Genomic DNA, 20,826 nt, shown 5'->3' with positions numbered 1-20,826 from the left:
GCAACGACACTCTTCTCGGATCGTGCTTTAGGATGTAGGGGCTTTGTTACTACTTATGGACACCATTATTTCATACAAATCGATAACCATCGATGCTCTAGAATATATGGCAAAAAAATAGACTTGACTAGGCTTCAGAGGATGAGAATATAGTCCATACGAATCTTTCGAGGAAATTTATTAGATCAACAGGACATGACAACACAAGAGTATATATAGATATGGTAAATTACATAAATAGGCTTCTACTTCTCATATATACATACTATACTTCTGATATGTAAATTACATAAATAGGCTTCTACTTCTCATATATACGTATGTACTATACTTCTCATATGTATATACACTGACTGATGCACAGCATCCTTTGCAGGGCAGAAATCAGCTAACTGTGCTGGCTATGGTGGCTCCACCATGGTAGCTTAACAAAAAGAAGGAGAAGAGAAGAGAGGAGAGGAGAGGAGAGGAGAGAAGAGTCGAGAAAAGATAGGCGGGAAGACAATTACACGAATCGATGGCCTCTGCCCCTAAAGAAGAAGATGGACCTTCGTCTCCTCAAGAAGGTGCTTCTTCAGGTTCTGTCCCCTCCTCGTTAGAACGCCTCTTCTCTCAGATTGGTCCGCCTCACTCAGATAAGGTAAAATCCTTATTCGATTTTGAGCACACCATGCTTGTCTCCCTAAAATAGTGCAGTGTCCACCGATGAATTAAAACAATGACTTCGTGTTGATGAACAAGAAAGGAAAGTTTCCTGATAAAAAACTATGACATTGGACAAGAAAAATGTCACATAAAATGCATACATGAATACAAAATATGACATCTTGGGATGCACAACAAAATGACCTAGTTAAGCTCATAGATGAATACAAAATATGACATTGCAGCTCATACATGAACAAACAAATTGGACGTATGCTGAACAATAAGCAACAAATATGGCCTATTAAATGTCAAACAGTGAACAACTTCTATTTACGTTTGGAAAATTATTAAATTTGATGGCCCTACTTGGAGTTCATCTCAAAATTTGCAGGTTTTCTATCGACGAATTTACGGTGCAAATGTGGGTTTCAAAAGTTGCAAGTGAAAGTTACACTAAACTCATTTATTTTCCAAAACACAATAAATAAAACCCACAATCTGAGGATAAAAATGGGGTTTTAGTCATTGTTTCTTTATGGCTTAACAATAGCCTATATGTTGTTCAGGTTAAAGAGGGTTTTAATTATTATTATTTTTTTGTCCATAGTATATATAGCCTTCCACATATTTAACCTATTGAGTGAAGATTAAAGTTAAACAAAAAAATGGCCAGCTACATAATTTCGGGTTACATATGGGTTTAATGATCATGTCCGTATGACCTCTGTTTAGCCTATATGTAATGCAGTTTTAGCTTTAAAGAATTGTAGCTCTGCATTGTTGGGGAAAAAAACCTGCGTTTAGTGTAATTTACACTTGCAATATTCAAATATCACCTTAAAGTTTTGAATTGAAGGTAAATATACCTGTAAAATTTCAGATGTTCTTGAATAGGAACCTGCCAATCATGAGATATACGTTAATAAATAATTCAAACAAGTTTAGACAAAGGTTTGTAAACGTTTTGGTAATTATATTCCAATCTTGTTTTGTGTGGGCCTATTAAACCATCCTTATGGTGTTCTGTTAAAAAATTCATTCCTCGTTTAAGTTTGAACAAAAGGCAACTGAAAATTTGAAATTTGTTGATGGACATTTTTATAAATTGCACAAATTTGTGCATTAGTATGCTATGTTTTGGTCTAATTATCTCTCCTTATTGACATCGGATAGAGGCATGATCAATTAATAACTTGAATTTTCTTGAAATTTTATCCATATGTTACTAACTTTCCCAGGAAAGGCGAGCACGAGAGCGCATAATCATAGACTGTTATGACAGTGAGGCATGGAATATTATTGGTAGTGAAGCTCAGGTATAAATCTTCGTCTATTATACATTATCGTGTTTAATATACTTGAATGCATCTACAAGTGTGAAAAGACCCAAGAAGCATTGCTATAGGATTGATCATGTATGCTTTGGAAAAATGTTTGCAGGTAGAAGTAGATTTTACATGTATAGGTATTGTGGAATCAATAAAGTAATTGTAAAGCAGGTAAGAAGGCGAGTCATAGTAGTGAATCTTATCAATAGATTATTTTTTTAATGGCAATAGGTCATAGTTTTTACTATAAAACATAAAATTAGGTCATAAATCTGTCACAAATTCCCATGGGCATTATGTCTTGATGGTTGATTCCATACTTCATATCCACAACGTGTAAGACATTTACTACCATATCATGAGCTGCTCAAACATGAATTAGGATCATCATTCCTCCTCATTAAATATCTATGGAAATCTGATATTTTTTTGCACCAATGGCGTCTAATGTGGAACAAATTTTTCGACACAATGTAGAGTACTTGTTCCAGAACAAAAAGTGGAGTTTCTATTCGCTTTCACTGTTATATTTATCTTAATGGCCATTAAGTATCCCATTTACGTTTCACCAATGGAAGGGTATATTTATCTAGCAAGCAACCATGCCCTTTTGTGTGTTGGTTTTCTCCTGCATCATTTTACCACTAGTAACTATGTTTGTATTAGAGGTATTTGGATAATATAATTTAACTCAAGCAAGCTGAAATTATCTACACATGTCAGCTGCGGAATGTCCTTTACGTTTCACCAATGGAAGGGCATATTTATCTAACAAGTAACCATGCCCTTTTGTGTGCTGGTTTTCTCCCGCATCATTTTACTAACTATGTTTGTATTAAAGGTATTTGGATAATATACTTTAACTCAAGCAAGCTGAAATTATCTACACATGTCAGATGAGGCCGATATCTGAAGCAGCTGCTTTATATGAAGTGCTACTCACCAACTTCCCAACAGCGGTAATATTTCCACATCTGAGTTGTAAGTTGATTAATTTGCAACACCATACTAAGCTCAGCCTTCATCTTCTTGACTACTGATCAACATGGCCAAAACAATCTGTTGAATACAGGTGGATACATGCCAACATAGAGAATGAAATTCCTATTTTAAAATTTTGACGAATTATTCATGCATTTTAATTAAACATGGACCTTGCTACTGGAGAAAATCAAATTTATGTCCTTGAATGTGATCAAGTACTATCATTTATATTTTTTCAGCTTTATGTGCATAATAGTATATTTGGTTTGTTATATTCAGGCAAGATATTGGCGGGCATATGTTGAGGCACAAATGAATGCAAATAATGATGATGCAACAAAGCAAATATTCAGTCGCTGCTTGCTAAATTGCCTTCATGTTGATCTTTGGTATGTTTGACTGGAAATATGTAATAAGCTATTTGTTGTGTAATCTTTCCAAGCTTTTGACAACTTAGTTGCTGTTTGCCCCTAGATGGAGAGATCTCTGAATTGAATGATTCACATTGGTGCTAGTTGATACTGGCCTTTATTTGTTGGCGATAAGGGTGACGAGGCCATGGTCCCAATGGTCGTGGCCTACATGCACACCACTTTGCTATTCCCTGATCTATTGTAACCCCTTTCGAATGTCTTGGTCGAAACCTGCTTGTGATTGACTCACAGCATGAGGAATGATGGAGCTAAAGAATGTCATGGTTGCTCTTTGTTGATGAACTGTTGTGGTTGTATTGTTGTCCTTCAACAACTTCAGTCTATATATCTTGAGTTCTAGCAAGAATAGTTGTAAGCACCACTGGTCTTCGTACCGATTACCTTACATACTGGGCCAAAGCCTTGTTCGAAAAGCCAGTGGTATTATCTCCCTCCTATTTCTTAGGAAATTGCACCATGGCAAACATAATGTTCTTCCAATTCCACTCCCCGATGGCGCACTTGGTAGATCCATCCTTCCGAAGTTTTGCATCCAGATATTCTTGTTTCAATTTCTAACTGATGTGAAGATGTCTTGAGCTGCCCTATCACTCTATGGAGTGCATGTGATATATGTTTATCCATGTAAGAAGGCCTGATAATAATTAAATTCTTTGACATGTGTGAAAAGAGTGCCTTATAGCAGGTCATCTTCCTACTAAAAGATGTTGCGAGGCTTATCATCTATGTTCTTTCTCTATCCAACTTAATAAGATAAGCTTAGATTTTTCCATTCTTTTCCACTTTACTCATGTCGAGATGTGGACAATTCAATCTATATTGGAATGAGGGTACCTATGACACCTTGAGTCTCTAAATATGCTATAATCTCTATGTTGATGGTAGTATCTACGCAGTGATAGTCCCACATGCACATTATGATTTCTTGTTTCAAGTATGAGTACGGTATTTTAGGCAATGTGCATGTTATTCTTCTCAAGGTGCAGCCGTATTGACATTAGCAAATGGATGCAGGCGGTGTTACATACGCTTCATCCGAAAGGTTAATGAGCAACGAGGTGTTGAAGGTCGAGATGAAACTAAGAAGGCGTTTGATTTTATGTTAGGTCATATTGGTGAGTTTATTAAGTCCTTTGCAGCATCTATTTCCATCATATGAGTGATTTGTATCCTATCCTTTGATACCAACTTTGATCATCACTTCATCAATAGAGAACCATGCTCCAAGTTGAATTTAGCTCGTGTTGATTCAATATGTTTTTAATTATTATGCCAACTGCTTCAATGCAGTCGGAGAACAATTATCTTTAATGGAAGTAATATTGGATATTTTGTGCTTGCAGGAATGGACATTGGATCTGGAGCAGTGTGGATGGAATATATATCTTTCTTGAAGACAGCTCCGGTAATTTAAAGTTCTGAGGTTTTTCTTGCAAGAGTAACAAATGCACCTGGAATTCTCAAATTACTGTGGAGTAATACTTTTTCTAATACATTTATTCAGGCTACATCACCTCAAGAAGAATCACAAAGAATGACAGCTATCAGAAAAGCATATCAGAGGGCAGTTGTAGCACCTATACATCTCGTGGAACAACTGTGGAAGGAATATGAAAGTTTTGAGAATTCCATCAGTCGTGCTCTGGTGTGCCATCTGCTTTGAATTTTATTGAATATAAAATGTAGAATCGTCTTGTTTAAATGGTAATTATGTATTATGTGACTTCAGGCAAAAAGTCTTCTTGCTGAATATCAGCCAAAACATTACAGTGCAAGAGCTGTGTACAGGGAGCGCAAGAAATTCTGTGAACGAATAGATTCCAATATGCTGGCAGTACCTCCAACTGGATCTCTGAAGGCAACTTTCCCAATTCCTCTCACATAATTAGAATAGTTTCAGTTTTATTCTCGAAAAATGTGGATGAAAACTAGCGTACAATCCCATCACATTTTGAAGGCGCTGATGCTTATCATCAGGTTTTATCAGACAAAGCTTTTCTTTTCTCAAAGCCTTCTCTGGGGAAAAGAGCAGTGAAACTGTTCTTGTTTGTTGGAAATATTTATACATGAAATTATAATTGACGGATAAATGAATGATGAATCCATGCCTGAAGATGCTGTATGAAAGTTCTACATTTGCCCATGCATATTTGCAATCCTTTCTTGGAATTTGCTTCATTTTGTCTATGGTTTTTCATTAACCCTCTGCAATTGCAAGGCAACTAGAACACAATCCCATAATCATAGATTGACATATTCGCATTCTTGGGGGCTGTCCCACGAATGCATACAAATAAGAATACGAATACATGTAAATGTATTCGTTTTTTAAAAGTTCTTTTTGAAAAAAAAAATGTTTTTTATTTGCGAGTGACTGAACAGCGCGCAGCAAGGAGGAAGCCTCACCCTGCTCCCTGTGTGTGATGCTTACACCTTGCCATCCCCTCCTGCATCCTATTCTCGGCCAGAAAAATTAGGGTTTTGGCTGAAAACCCTAATTTCAGTCAAAATCCTAATTTCGACCCTATTTCTTCTTTTTGGCCTGTGTCCTGCCGCCCTCTCATGCTCTACGCTAATCCTACATCCTGTTCTCGGCTGCAAACTCAGGGTTTCACTGAAACCCTAAGTTTAGCCAAAGCCCTAAATAATTAATTACTAATGTAGTAATTGATTATTAATTAATATTTTTCAATGAATTAATAAATGTTTTAATGAATTATGTAGCGTATTAGTAAATGAATTAATGTATTAGTGAATTAATTAATTAATGTATTAGTAAATTAATTATTATATTAGTGAATTAATTAATTATTGATGTATGTGTGTATATACATATATGTGTGTGTGTGTATGTATGTATATATGTATGTGTGTATATCTATATGTAATATGTGTATATGTATGTGTGTATATGTATATGTAAATGAATGGTTTTATAATATTCCTGGGGCCATTTCCTATTCTCGAATATCATAAAATTTACGGATGGCAAATACCACGAATATCACGCATAGGTCAATCTATGCCCATAACATTTTGAAGGCCCTGATGCGTACTATCAGATTTTGTCAAAAGAAATCATGCTTGTATTGACTTTAATGTATCAGGCAGGGCTTTTCTTTTCTCAGAGCTTTCGCTGGTGGTAAAGAGGAATGAAACTGTTCTTGTTGGTAGAAAATATTTATGCATGAAGTTACATTCTATGCCCTGAAGATGCTGTATGAAAGTTCTACATTTGCACATGCATACTGACAATCCTTTCTTGAAATTTCCTTTGTTTTGTCAATGTTTTTTCAATAACCCTCTGCAATTAGAAGAAATAAAGTCAGTACATAAGCTTAATATTATTACAATGTAGATTTCATATTTTTATTTGGATGGTCAAATGTTTCTCTTCTGAGTTGTTTCAGTTCTATGTTAATAAATGCAGGAGGAGCAGCAATGTTTCGCGTGGAAACAGCTATTGAATTTTGAAAAGTGAGTATCTATAGTATCACAATGCAGTTATCCACATTGTCTTCATAACAAAGGTTGCATATCTTTGATGGTGCCTTCTGGATCATCCATTCCATTCCTAAGGACTAGCTTTATCTAGTATAAATTTTACATTTATATTCTGACTTTGTGTTCTTCTGGAAGCATATTAACCCGTTGTATTTTTATGTAGTTCTTTTCATTAATTAATAATTCATTACTTCGTTTACAGAGGGAATCCTCAGAAATTAGATCCTGCTTCACTGATGAAAAGAGTAGCTTTCACATATGAGCAGGTATTAACACTTTGTTTTGTTTCATAGTTTTGAAAGATTTCCAATAACATGCTTGGATAAAAATATTCGTGCAAGCAATGCTTTGATGATCAAGAAACATCCATATTTATTACCTTTTACAAATTTACACATATTTTCTTCCCGAGTAGTAAAACAAATGATCATGTTTGCTTAGAGCTTACTAATAATTAAGTCGAATCAGGTCAGTTAATATATGTGAGTTCTTTATGCTCAATGTGGATAGGTTATGCCATATGTATGGCATTTCAAGGCTAGCACCCTGTTGCATCATTAGAAAATTCCAGAGTATATGGTAAACATGAAAATTACTAAAATTTTGCCCCGGCTAGAAATCAGATATAAAGTAGAAATACTTGATAAAAATTTAGTGTACATTACAACACAAATGTCATATCCAGGAATTTAGTGCCCCTTAGAGATTGACATTTCTGGCCCGTATGTCTTTATTGTTAACAATGGACGAGAATAAAAAAATGGTGAGAGCCTTATGCTACTGTTATTTTTATATATTGAAAAGTTTAGGAGGAAATGATCTTGTTTTAGATTTTCCTAACTGTCTGGTGTCAAATACATGTTCTCATCTGCAATACTTATTGGCTGCTGTTGAATTTGGTGGCAGTGTCTCATGTTTTTATACCATTACCCAGACATTTGGTATGATTATGCCACATGGCATGCTCAAGCAGGTTCCTCAGATTCAGCTGCTGTAATATTCCAAAGAGCACTTAAGGCCTTACCAGGTATGTGTTTATCTTTGCAATATTGCAGGCAGTTTAAAGTCTGTGTAAAATATATGCATTAAATATTTGTAGTATGATATATTTGCACCCATAAGAGTTAGACATATATGAGCAAAATCAGAATATGGAGACAATGAAATTTCTTTGAATTGCCATTAACTTGTTTTCATGGCAGATAAAATATTGCTTCACTATGCTTATGCTGAATTTGAGGAAGCTCGTGGGAATATCCAGGTTTCACATTTTCTACAAGGTCATGTAATTTTGGTTTACAATGGGCAAACTTTGACCCTGTACTCATTTTTAGGAAGCAAAAAAGGTTTATGAGATATTGGTAAAGAATAGCCATGCATCCTCATCATTAGCTTATATTCAGGTATTTTTGGCTAATCTGTTTTCATCTGCTAAAGCTTATTATTGGTTATATGAACTTTCCCTTTTAAATAATTGTTTTTGTCTTACTTTGAATGTTTGGGCATATATTGACAGTTCATTAGGTTTGTCCAACGGACCGAGGGAACAGACTCTGCTCTTAAAGTTCTTGTGGATGCCCGGAAGTCACCGTTATGTACATATCATATATATGTTGCATCAGCAATGATGGTCTTGTGCTTGGAGAAGGATGCAAAGGTAAATATAGGCTGATTTTATTCCCTGAAGGATGATGGATTTTTTGATTGTCAATTTTTTGTTTCAGCTTGCACGCAACATTTTTGAGATGGGGCTGAAGAAGTACATTCATGAACCAGCATATGTCTTGGAGTAAGTGTTTGGTCACAATGTTGAAGGTTATCTATCATATACATTGAGAAATATCTACCATGTCAAACACCATGTAGCATCTTGTTCACATGAATTTTATGTTATGTATTTTGTGAATATTATTTCTTGTTAGACAAACAAGAAATAATATTCTGTCCTTCAGAATTTTCAGAGGTAAGCAACAATAGACAGAAGGTGCATGAAGCTTGGGTTTTCCATATGCAATATGGTTCATAGTAATAACTACTTTACTTAAGGATCTACCAATTAATCATACAATTAGCCAAATCACAGTAATCAAATAGAAGTAAAAAAGGAATGTTAGAGATTTGTGTCCAGGAAACGTAATATCCCTGGGACGAGTCCCATCAATTCTTCTTACGTCTTGTACAATGGAAGAGAAGAGCATGCTCGTACCTTAGGATGTGGTAGATGGACTACGTAAGAAAGCTGCACTCTTGCTGCAAGACAGCAAGCTCTCCATGCTCATAACATGAACATATAAGAATAAAGAAATGCACAATAAGTCATGGGTCCTATATGAGCCAGTGAACCCTACGTATGTGACTCGCCACATTGGCATGACTAAGATCATCGGCCTATCTAACAAGATACCAATAACCAGAAATGTTTCTTGGTTCTCAGAACTGAATGCACATATACATTATACGTGCTATGGAAGGCTCCCAAAACAGTATATTTATCCCCCTGTTAACCTCTCTTGTCTTCCTTATCCAGACTGAGACCTTATGAAAGTGACCTTGCAATATATATGTATATAAATGATCAGAGCCTTAATTGTCTTTGAGATCTAGATAAACTGAAATCTAAATGCTTAATCAGGCATCCAAGTTGAAGATGTGCTGATGATCATGCCTTTGGTCTGCGTTAATTTACTATGAGGTCATTAGAAGTATCACAAGAAAGGTACTGGACTGCACTGAGGCGGTATGGGAGTTCCTCTGATGAGTATGATATGGGCACCCTGTCGCATAAAAGAGGATGAAGATTGGCATATTCCCTATTGTGGCTCAGGTTTCCTATCACACAATGTATTTCTCTTTTAGTATCCAGAACAAAGACTATAGGAAACTCCATTTCATTCCTGTTACAATTTTAAAGAAAGAATTTCATAACATTCAACAACATTTCTTATGACTAATGTAGTCATAGAGACTGGAGATATTAGTCAAGGGAGCCTGTTTTAAATCTGCTACTAGCAGGACAATCTGCCAGTTGGGCGTTTCTAAGTTTCTGCCATTGTAATTTGAGACATATAAACGTTTTTATGTTTAGGTGAAAGTTGACGTAATACTAAGAATATAGCATGTTTATCTAGCTTTTCACACTGAAATTTGTGTTAGCGTCACAATGTCAATTTCAACTTTCATTTTGTTTTGGTTGTTTTGTGTTTAAGGAGTGGCAGCCAGAATGCCTATAAACCAAACTTGAAGTGGATAGTGTGTCTGAATCATACTATGAAATGTGTTGGCATCATGAGCCACAGCTTTAATTGATGCTGCAGGTAGCAAAAGATAAGGTGATTAAACATTGAGAAGATAGCAAATAGGCTGAGATAAGGAAAGAGACGGGCAGAATGGTTATTTAATACAAACACATTAAGCCAGAAAAGAGTGGCTGCAGCTCCTGCAGAAGGCTTAATCTGTTGTGTGCATTTTTTTAAAAATAGTTCATAGTTATTTAGTTCATATAATTCAACCCATAAATTCTGATGAAAATTCTAACACAAGAAATGTTAGTGAACAGACCATAGGTCAAAGGAATTCTATCAGTGGTACTAGCCAGGGTTCTGAAATTCCGTGTTATTTGTAGCATGATATGTAAAGTCTGTAACAACCCTATCTATTTACGGTTGAAAAGAAGCGATATGTATGGGTTTATAATTGCGCAGATACGCAGATTTCTTATGTCGATTGAATGATGACCAGAATGTACGTGTACTTTTTGAGCGAGCATTGAATGTGCTCCCCCCTGAAGAATCCATTGAGGTAGGTCTAATACAAGAAATTTCTCTGACAAGATCATGTTTTATAATGGTTATCTAATGAATTTCATTTGCAGGTTTGGAATAGATTTGTGCAGTTTGAACAGGAATATGGTGATCTCTCTAGCATGTTGAAGGTAAAAATACAGTTTGCTGTTGATTTAAATGACAATAACCTAAAATCACTTTATATATTTGACTGTTTCCTGGACCTTTAGTTTGTCTTCTTTCTATCAAGGGGGGCACTCTTGGTCAGATCCATATACTGTCTTATTCTGCTTGGATGATTTCTAGAAGATGGGCAAGCTAGGATGCATAGTCACGTGGCTCATGTGGTGACTGAGAAATTATGCATTAGAGTCTCAATCTCTACAGGCTTTCTTGTTACATCTATGTCCTGGGAGCTCATATAGGCTGATGATTGTGTGTCTCAGCTCAGTACTTGCTTGGGTTGAGAAAACCCTAGTCCAGAACTTTGAAATAGATTCAGGATTCTAAGTATAAAGCAACTGAATCTCCCACTCCTGGGATTATCTTGAGACGTCACGGATGGGTCTCGACTCTGTCGATTTCAATGATCCCTGGGGTCATGGTCAAAGAGAATTTATCCATGGGGATAGACACTATTGGTACTTTGTCAACGGATATTTTTTGGTGGTTTACTAACTCTCCAAAAATTAATCTATGAAATTAACTAACAAGCATTAACAAAGAAAATAAAAAAGAAGAGTAAAATTTAACAAACAAAATTAACACACTCAACACAAAATATGAAATAACTATAATGCGAAATAACACTAAATAATTAAACACAAAACACTATGCTAAACAAAAAAAAAGAAATGATAGTTATGCTTCTTATTACCAGTACTCCGTACACCTTGGACTAAAGATATAATTCTGAATCAGATCAAAATCTTATTGTTTCTATGTTCTTTATCTGAAGGTGAAAACAATTTGTAAAATTACCAAATGAGGAAGGAATAAGATGATGGATTCAGTGGAATAACCAAACGTCCATGATAATTTAGTTCTTCTAAAAACAAAACATATGATCCCATTGAGGCTTTGGCACGTGTAGTAGGCATGAAATTTTTTAGTTTCCACAGGACTACTATCATCAAGAAGAAAAACTGTTGAAGTGAATAACTTGGTATTTGTTAACAGTATGTTATCAAGCTTGAGTAATACTAGATAGGCTTGAACCATGAATTATAGCATGGGTTTCTATATATGGTGGTGATCAAGTTTGTGTGATCACAGTGGAAACAGAAGATTCCAGATTGAGAATTTTTTGACTAGAAGGTGAAAGCTCGGTGAATGTGAAAGTATGTGAGAGCTCAGTCAACTGTATGGTGGGTGCAAAATGATATACGTGGGAAAGATGATTTAAGTTTTGTAATACAGTATGTGCCCACTTTTGACTAGAAGATGAAAGCTCGGTGAATGTAAAAGTATGTGAGATCTCAGTCAACTGTATGGTGGATGCAAAAGGATATACATGGGAAAGATTATTTAAGTTTCGATAATACAGTATGTGGTCACTTTTTACAAGGTGATTTTCATACTACACTGATTATGGAAATGTCTGTCCTAGATGATTGGATATGTTACTGTTATAATACAGGTCCAACAAAGGAGAAAGGATGCTCTTTTGCTAATTGGAGATGAAGGAGCAGCTGCATCTGAAAGTTCTTTACAGCAACTTGTTTCTCGCTACCGTTTTTTGGACTTGTGGCCCTGCTCTTCACAAGACTTGGATTATCTTGCTCGTCAACAGGTTTGCATTATTGCAAGGCTGCTTGGAATGAATAATAATAATAATAATAATAATCATATCTATATCGTGGAATGACTTTTTGTTAATGTAACTACTGTAATGATGTGTACTTAACTCTTTGATTATTTTAGACGTTAACACAAAAGCTTCCTGGGAAAGCTGAAAAGACTGTTCCACTACAGGCTAATGCTTCAATAGGGGGTATATTTTAAACACCTCTAATGCAAAGCACGGGAAGTAATATATATTTTTTATACATTCAACTTGTGATGGATTTTGAACGACAGAGAGAGGATCTACAGGTCTAGAAGCTATGGCAGTTTCAAGTCTATCTTCCAATTTAGTACGGCCAGATGTTTCTAAAATGATAGTGTATGACCCAAGGACCATGGCAGGTAAGAGAACTAGTGAATCTGTTTGTAACTTATGGATCTGTTACTTGTTTTCTCAAACGGTGGATGGTTTTGAACATGTTTGTACAGCCCAAACACCACTAACTGGAATGGCAACAGCAGTTGGTATGGAAACAAACAGTGTACAACCAATACTGGGCTTGCATCCACCTCCGGTGAAAGCAACTGTTCCTGCTGGTATTGCCATTGGTACATTTTAATATACTCTAGCCAGACTATATATTTATTTATTGTCTATTGTATAGGTTTGCCAGGTCTTTCTCTTCCCTCACAGCCTCGATCTTCAACATTGACTAGTATCATACAGCAAACCATGGATGGTGCCGTTACAGCATCTATTGAAGAAGCAGTCAGAATTTTGCCACCTGCTGTCGGTGCGTTTCTCAGACAACTCCCAGCTGTTGAAGGTGAGATTGCCTCCGTCTGCTTGGAAATGCTAAGGTCATTCCGTTGTTTTATTTATAATCGTTTTGTGTCACATTATAGGCCCAACACCTAGTATCGATATGGTGATTTCGGAACTACTTCAACTGAAAATACCTATCAGCCTGCCAGAGGGCATCGGTGCAGAATCTGAAAATTCACAAGCAAAAGGAACATCTGGGGATACAAGAAGTCAGCCTGGAGTAAATGGTTTTGCAAAGCTTGGTGGACGTAATACAAACTCAACCACCGCAAGAGTAACGAAGTCGGACGGTCAAAAAAGAAAAGATCTTGATAGTTAGTTCTCTATCTCTCATACTTAAAAGCAAAATATGCAGACTCTCATCTGTTATAGTTTTTATTCTTCATATATATCGTTATCTGTAACCTTCATATAGGACAAGAAGAGGAGGAAACCACGTCTGTCCAAAACAGAACGCCTGATGTGTTTCGGCTCAGACAACTCCAGAGAGCTCGTGTTGGAAAAACAGGTTCAGCTCCGACAGGCTCTACATCAGGTGGTAGTGGGGCAATAACAGGAGAGCTGTCCGGCAGCTCTGATTAATCTCCTGAACTGTGCAAGGGGGGGGTGTATACTAGATACAGCATTGGTTGAAATGAGACTTGTGTTGTAAGAATTGCATTAATTATTAGTGGTCTTGCTTTATAGATGGCAATCAAGCCATATTAGTTGCTACAAGTGGTCAGATTGTTGCATGGCACAATATGTTTTTAAGATGGTAGGAAATTAAAACTAAATCATGTTATTCTTCTGTATTGCTCTACTAGATTAAGATGATGAAAGGACCATTCAAAGGATTGGTCAAAGCATTGATGCAGTAAATATGGCTTATTTGTTATGGATGATTCTTTTATTGCATGTTTTCTGTCATAAGTTGAATCATCTAAAGACAAATATACAATTAACTCAAGATATCGGCTGAATTTACATGCATCTAGATATTGGTTGAATGTGATGATTTTGCCACATAAAAACAAATCTTATATTCAACCAGGGATTACATAATCGATTAATGAGGACAATGCAAGAATTGGGAGGAAGATATGTGAAACAATCATGTAGGTCTTTATATCTAGAAATTACATTTATTCTATAACAATGTGGAAAGCTAGATTCTAATGATGTATGCTAAAACTCATATTATAAACGAGGTAGGATGATTTACATTAGAAAGACTGATCTTAGATTTGACATTAGACAATAGATATGCTTCATTTTATCTTTTATTGATTTACATCAGAAAGACTGAGCTTAGATTTGACATTAGACATCAGATATTAACTTCATTTTGTCTTTATTCCAAAGGAAATCTCTGAATGAGATGAAAGGATAATGAAGTGTTCTATTCCCCTTTATGTTTATTACTTGGTATCATTGCTAATCCAAATGTCTTTGTGGATTAGTATCATGAAGATATGCAAACAAGTTTATTTGATGTGTTGATCTCTTGTATGTTGGAAATCACACAAGTTGCACCTCAAGATTAGAAATGATATTAGGTTGTACATCATTAACACATGGGGAGCAGTGATTATCAGAATCTAACATGATACAGGAAATGCTCAGTTCACAATATTTGCACATTAAGACCCAGGGTATATATATGTTTGAAAGACGTGAGCCAGGAATTTCAATGACATAAAACTGGTCTACTATGTCCAGGTAAACATGAATCAAACGATACATGAAACAGATCAACGACATTAATAAAAGAAAAGGAAGGATAATTTTGTAGTGTAAGAATTAAGGAAAGATAGTTTTTTGAATAAATCCCAAATACATTACAGTTACATAGCCTGGACAGGAAAACAAATTGCTTCCATTTCTATTGCCTCTTTTTAGGTAGCCCAGAAGAGAAAATTTATGTTGTAAAACATACTAATTCATGGATTGCTCTGTCAGCTCAGCTTTTCCTAGAACTTATTCACACTAGGTTTAAAACTATTGCTTTCAAAGCATCAGTGATATAGTGATACTTGAACTTAAATCCTAATTCCAAAGCCTTCTTTGGAATTACACGCTGCCCCTTGAGTACCTATGAAGGCAGTGACATGAATATTACGCATCAGTCTTCATAATTTACCTGCAAATAATCACAGCAGAAGCTTACCACAAGAGCACCCTCTCCTAAAACAGCTTGCAATACGAAGTCAGGCACTGGCAACCAAGAAGGTCGACCGAGTACTGATCCTAGACGGTCACACATTTCAGAGAATCGTACAGGGTTTGGGGCAGTTCCATTAATAATTCCTGCACAACCATTTTAATAAATAAACATGGCATAATTGTTAACAAATAAACTGCAAGAAAAGTTTAAGGTTTTCTCAGAAAGGGGAAAACATCAGAATCTCTTCTTCCTCACAAAATAACCACATTCAAGTTTCGGTTCAGATTTGTTTGTCTCATCCACCAGACATCCTGAACTGCCTCGTAACCAATGGGAAGATGATATGCACTATTTCGTCCTACCAATGACATCTTGTCAGAGAATTAGTACCCTAGTATCCTTGTCACATTGGATGCCATAGCAAGTGAGGCAAGATTTCAAAATCACTTACTATCTAATGAGCCAAAAGGATTAGTATATTCTTCATTTATATGAAGTTTCTCACAGTTTTGTTTAATCCAACTATAGATCTAATCAGAAATTAAATATGATTCATATTTCTACAAAGAATAATATTTAAAGCAAACTAATAATCTTTACAAGAATAAGGGATGAATGTCCATTTCTGGAACAAATGTGACAAGCTAAATAACTGGGAGTATATGAATCCATATCTAGTGGTATTTGAAAATGTAACATGTTACAGGGAAATGGCTTGGAACCCCCCTATCCATAGGTTCTCTAAAGAAAATATTGTGATTATTTTGTGTCAACTACTGGCAAAATCTACAGAAATGGCATTATAGAGAGAGGAGGTTAATTCCAGATACAGTTTGAATATAAGCAGATAGTATATGTCTCAGCATTATTAGACATTAGCGTAGAACATACCTTTGTAAGCATTATTTGATATAGATTCAATGATAAGATTCACCAAGTCATCACGATGCACCCAAGAAAACCTTCACAAGGAAATTATTGTTTATCATTTCTCATACCAATTTCAAACATACGAATCTTATGTTAACTTTTGCATCATTGTACCATTGCTTTCCTGATCCGATTGGACCACCGGCAAATAATTTGAACAAAGGAATCATTTGAGCTGCCAAAACAAGTAGGGAGAATAATATCAAGGACTTGATATGAGAAAATACCAATGTACAGATTTTAGATGTCAACTATACACATTCATTGTAGCTTTTTTTTTTGTTTTTACCATTCCACAAAACACATAGTATTTACTCATGTTAGATAAGATCCTCTAGTTTTCCATACACAGAATATGTTCCTGGGCACTTGGAATTCCACTTCTATCGGCTAAGGAAGAAATTACTTCAGTTGCACAGTGAGACCAGGCTTTCCACTAGTGAATGGATAGCCTAGTTGTCACACATATCATTAGAATTTAGTAGCAGTGTTAGAAAAAAATCTAGGAACATCAGGAACCATTCACTGTAGTATAAAGTAGGTTGGAAACTATATCAGACAGCATGGACTGATGATTGAATGAAACCACCACTGACAACATAATAGGCTCAATTGTTCACCTAAAGCACCGCCATCATGGTCAAGAACAACTCCAATTCGAATTAGCACCAACCGCACATCATCATCAACTTTCTTTGCTGTCGATTCCCAATCTACACAGACCTAAAGCGATTGTTTGACCTCAGAGAATCACAAAAAAGAAAAATATTTACACTAGGACAATGCAGGTTACCTTAGCGAGGTAATCACTTCCAGAAGGACTTAATTCATCAAAAGTTTGACTCTCACTTGTTCCTGTAAAGACAAACAGAATGCTTACAGAACATTCTTTACTTCCGCAAAAATTCACTGTGCTCAATATCTTCATACCATAGAATCCTAAAGCAGTTGCACTAACTAGAACAGAAGGCTTTAGCTGCTTTGGTATAGAATTGATGGACTCCACTACCTTGTAATGGCAGAATGCATTAATATTAAAGCAACTGAGCAAGACTCCACAAAGAAAATTGAGATATAAATGTATGAGCAAGAGTAAAAATATTAAAATTTTTCAGCTACAAGTATGCTCTATCGCATAGAGTGTGTAAGGTAGACATTAACCATATATAACATGCTTAAATTTGATTCTATCTATCACCTATTGATGTGCGAAAACACTGTGAGTTTTTACCTTTGTTGTGGCATGCACTCTGCTTTTTAATATATCAGTTTTAACCTGAAAAGGTGAGGGAGGACTTTTGTGAGAGGTGTAAGTAAAGATGTGAATGAACAACAGGACACTAAACAAACCGAAGAACAGAAACTTCCCATACATCTGGTGACCACCGAGTGCTGATGGGAGTTCCAGCTAAATTCACAACTGCTGTTGAGCCTTCAATTAATTGAGGCCAATCAGCCTCCTCAGCTATTTCTATTCCTGGATATGTTTTAGCTGCAAGCAAGCATTTCTGTGCTTAGATTTGTGTTTTATTTTCATCCCAAAAGAATATCCAGAAGATTGTGTTTCCTTTTTGTCGAAATAGCATTAGTTTTCCACTGATATCTTTTTTACCTGCTTACCAGGAAATATATCTTGTGCCTTTGACGCAGATCTTGTCAAAACCCGGACTTTATGGCCATCTGTGTACCATACGAAAAAATGTGAAAATTAGAGAAAATGGAATGATACTCGTTGCAATTTCCAACTGCAAAATGTTTCCACATTTTTTAAAATCTCAAAGGCTAATATGAGATGCAACCTTCCTATATCTAGCTAATGTTTATTGTTTAGTTAAAGTGACCTGCTGACATCTTAGACTTTCTGTGTCAAGTATACAGAATTAAACTGTTTTATTTGCATACAGAACTGAGAAAGACAGAGAAATGAGGTTGCACAACCTCGTAATATCTCATCCATGAACACAAATCTTTTAGTGTGTAAACATCTTATCCATAGGTCCAAATATTCTGGCACATAAACATGGTCATTCTTTATCCAAACAAGTTGAGTCAGTCACCTCATAATTTGGGAAGATCTTTTGGCCAGAAATTAAATTAGACATCTATGGACGATAACCTCAAATAAATATATAAAATATTGGCCATCACTAATTGGAGATAAGAAAGGGAATTATTTATAGTCCACAAAAAAGACATTGAAGTTAGCACTAGCGCAAACAAACAAACAAAACGCAACTAACATATATCAAGTTATTTCTTTCAGGAAACTATTAATCCAATAGTAATTTTCAAATCAACATTATCCTCATTGTAGTGGGAATTGTCAAACCTGATAGAAGCCTCTCCACTAACCGTTTTCCGATAAACCCAGTAGCTCCAGTGATAGAGACTATCATCTACAAGGTACAACTTGAATGTGAGTACAACGAAAGCTGAATTCCATTCTGAGCAAGATAGACACATTGGATTAGATTACCTTATCATAGCCAGCTTGTTTGGCTTGAAATACAACACACAATCGAAATCTATTTGATGGAGTATTACCCTGCTCTATCTGATGAAGAAACACCACATGATTTCATGAGACGGAATTTTGAAATTGACTTCTATCGCATATATCCCATATTGTTATTTAGGACGCTTTGCTGCTTTTCTACTCATCCTAAAGAAAACAAAATCCTTTCAAAGACCTTGATCCCTGAAAGATGTCCTAATAAAAGGATGTAAATGAGAAATTTTGATAGAAGAAATGAAGAACTCTATATGAATAGCACTCCGTTCTTCTAATTCAGCATCATATAGGAAATTTCAATTATGCATAAAGATAATCTTCCATTTGATCACAAATTTTACTCAACCCCTCAAAGATTTCACATATCTCTTTCATAGACAGTTTGTCTGCGCAAAACAGTTGTGCAAAATAAACATTCTGAACACAATACCATAAGCTTTGAAAGTGTCCATCAAATGCAGACTCTAGGCCTGTCTATATAAGGTAAAAAAAAACTAATACTTTAGCTTAAATCTGGCACTTGTATCACGTACCCAATAACGGTTTCAGCTTCTAGCTTCAGCCTCACACACCTTTTTCGATCAGGAGAACTTTAGTTCATTCATCTCTCTCTTTTCTAAGGTGGTCTTTTTCTTTACGTATATAGTACACTTGTATTATGAATCAGGTGATGCGTGTACCTTTGGGTATCATATGCAATCATTTGAATATGCTAGTACCATATTTCGTTTCACTTTCACATAGTTTGCATTGCCGCTTTGAAGATGTCATATGCTACATTTCACTCTCAGATTAGTCTCGCAGGTCATTTCATCATATCCAGGCATTAATACTGAATCATATCCCCTTCTCTTTCAGCTCGTGTTACCCCCCAAGAAAAGAATAACGATGTTGACACAATACTGTAAATGCATATTCCGAAAACATGACTTTCAAACATCAATGGTCACACACACACACACACACACTCAGAAGTAACAGGATTTCACCTGGTGAGGATGAGAAGGGAAGGTTGAATCAAGGAAGGAATCCCTGGAAGAAAGGCGAGGAAGAGCAGGTGGAGCTACCATGGCCATAGCCATCCGTCGCTCGCTCGCTCGCTCGCTGAATGGAAGCAAAAGCTACCAAACTTTCCTTGATTTCACTTGATTTAGGGGGGGGGGGGGAGAGGTCAGTTTTCACTTGATTTCTCTGTCTGTAGTACGGATTTTCGTTCTTTCTTTCCTTCCTTCCGATGGATGGATGGATTGGATGGCTGCGTGGCCAATTAACAGCCCCCCAAAAGAAAGAAGAAATGGGGCCAAAACAAACTACTACTAATAATGTCTAGTAAGTAGCTAACAAAAAGCACCCTCTTTTGTAGTTCGGCCGGCCGGCCGCCCATATCCCGTCCAAAAGTCATTATATTATACAAATCGCTCCATCCCCCACAAGTGTCCACCCGTCCGCTCTCCCCACACCCGTGTGAACACAAGCAACCCCCCCTCCCGAATGCCTCGACCACGAGTCCTCTATTGATAATCCCCCCTCCCCCCCCCCCCCCCCCCCCCCCCCCGTACACTTCTTCCATTTGTTCGAGAAACCGGGGAGCACTAGGTCTCTTGTCCATAACCCCACCTCAAGTCTTTTGGTTGTGTGATGAGAAAAGTGGGCCGGTCAGCTTTGAAGATAATGGAGCACACTGACATGGGAGGGATCCATACATACTCTTTATCCGAAATATATGGATCCTTGATCATCTCACCGCATTTGTCACTAAAACTTCCCCCCATTCTCCAATATTTTGACTTGTAAACCATCCTATAAATACACAACCACTTGTTCACTTCATCGCGTGATCATGTACATTTGCCGATATGCTTTAAACCCCCTTTGTTGCCAACATTTCAAGATCAGTATATGCGCTCGTCATTTGCAAGTTGATTTTACTCACTATTCTCCATATTT

The 20,826-nt window shown here is 36.3% G+C and overlaps 2 protein-coding genes across 2 annotated transcripts; one reads left to right on the top strand and one right to left on the bottom strand.

Moving 5' to 3' along the window:
* The first annotated feature begins 361 nt into the window (after positions 1 to 361).
* CSTF77 (Tetratricopeptide repeat (TPR)-like superfamily protein) lies at positions 362 to 14,168 on the top strand. The gene is made up of 24 exons (XM_087329259.1): positions 362 to 640; positions 1,887 to 1,964; positions 2,873 to 2,935; positions 3,240 to 3,349; positions 4,409 to 4,509; positions 4,738 to 4,799; positions 4,899 to 5,039; positions 5,124 to 5,252; positions 6,825 to 6,871; positions 7,101 to 7,164; positions 7,805 to 7,925; positions 8,101 to 8,159; positions 8,233 to 8,301; positions 8,415 to 8,555; positions 8,623 to 8,687; positions 10,600 to 10,696; positions 10,770 to 10,829; positions 12,320 to 12,472; positions 12,604 to 12,673; positions 12,760 to 12,867; positions 12,955 to 13,062; positions 13,131 to 13,292; positions 13,372 to 13,605; positions 13,707 to 14,168. Exons 1-24 carry the CDS (start codon positions 518 to 520, stop codon positions 13,871 to 13,873), a joined length of 2,532 nt encoding a protein of 843 aa, XP_087185385.1. The 5' UTR covers positions 362 to 517; the 3' UTR covers positions 13,874 to 14,168.
* A 923-nt stretch (positions 14,169 to 15,091) lies between these two features.
* Positions 15,092 to 20,033, bottom strand: SULA (NAD(P)-binding Rossmann-fold superfamily protein). Its single transcript, XM_087329147.1, has 13 exons — positions 19,869 to 20,033; positions 18,844 to 18,921; positions 18,697 to 18,763; positions 17,988 to 18,047; positions 17,741 to 17,859; positions 17,599 to 17,643; positions 17,298 to 17,376; positions 17,161 to 17,222; positions 16,988 to 17,090; positions 16,482 to 16,542; positions 16,329 to 16,399; positions 15,441 to 15,580; positions 15,092 to 15,365 (listed from the first exon to the last, which is right to left on the bottom strand). The coding sequence occupies exons 1-13, from the start codon at positions 19,959 to 19,961 to the stop codon at positions 15,255 to 15,257; spliced, it is 1,089 nt and encodes a 362-aa protein (XP_087185273.1). The 5' UTR covers positions 19,962 to 20,033; the 3' UTR covers positions 15,092 to 15,254.
* Positions 20,034 to 20,826: the final 793 nt, after the last annotated feature.

This window comes from Azolla caroliniana, unplaced genomic scaffold (assembly GCF_043228905.1).
Source record: "Azolla caroliniana isolate FFs.n. ecotype wild unplaced genomic scaffold, voAzoCaro1.0.p SCAF_13, whole genome shotgun sequence".
Taxonomy (NCBI): Eukaryota; Viridiplantae; Streptophyta; class Polypodiopsida; order Salviniales; family Salviniaceae; genus Azolla; species Azolla caroliniana.
Note: the sequence above shows the minus strand (reverse complement) of the source record. Positions and strands in the feature narration are given on the sequence as shown.

What these genes read in the sequence shown, in the direction of transcription:
- SULA (XM_087329147.1), bottom strand. Translation starts at nt 19,961, where the DNA reads ATGGCTATGGCCATGGTAGCTCCACCTGCTCTTCCTCGCCTTTCTTCC. An exon ending in AGTGGAGAGGCTTCTATCAG is followed by an intron (nt 18,048 to 18,696) that starts GTTTGACAATTC and finishes TATGGTACACAG; the next exon opens with ATGGCCATAAAGTCCGGGTT. An exon ending in ATCAAATAATGCTTACAAAG is followed by an intron (nt 15,581 to 16,328) that starts GTATGTTCTACG and finishes ATGGTTGTGCAG; the next exon opens with GAATTATTAATGGAACTGCC.
- CSTF77 (XM_087329259.1), top strand. Translation starts at nt 518, where the DNA reads ATGGCCTCTGCCCCTAAAGAAGAAGATGGACCTTCGTCTCCTCAAGAA. An exon ending in ATTCCATCAGTCGTGCTCTG is followed by an intron (nt 5,040 to 5,123) that starts GTGTGCCATCTG and finishes ATGTGACTTCAG; the next exon opens with GCAAAAAGTCTTCTTGCTGA. An exon ending in ATCTCTCTAGCATGTTGAAG is followed by an intron (nt 10,830 to 12,319) that starts GTAAAAATACAG and finishes GTTATAATACAG; the next exon opens with GTCCAACAAAGGAGAAAGGA.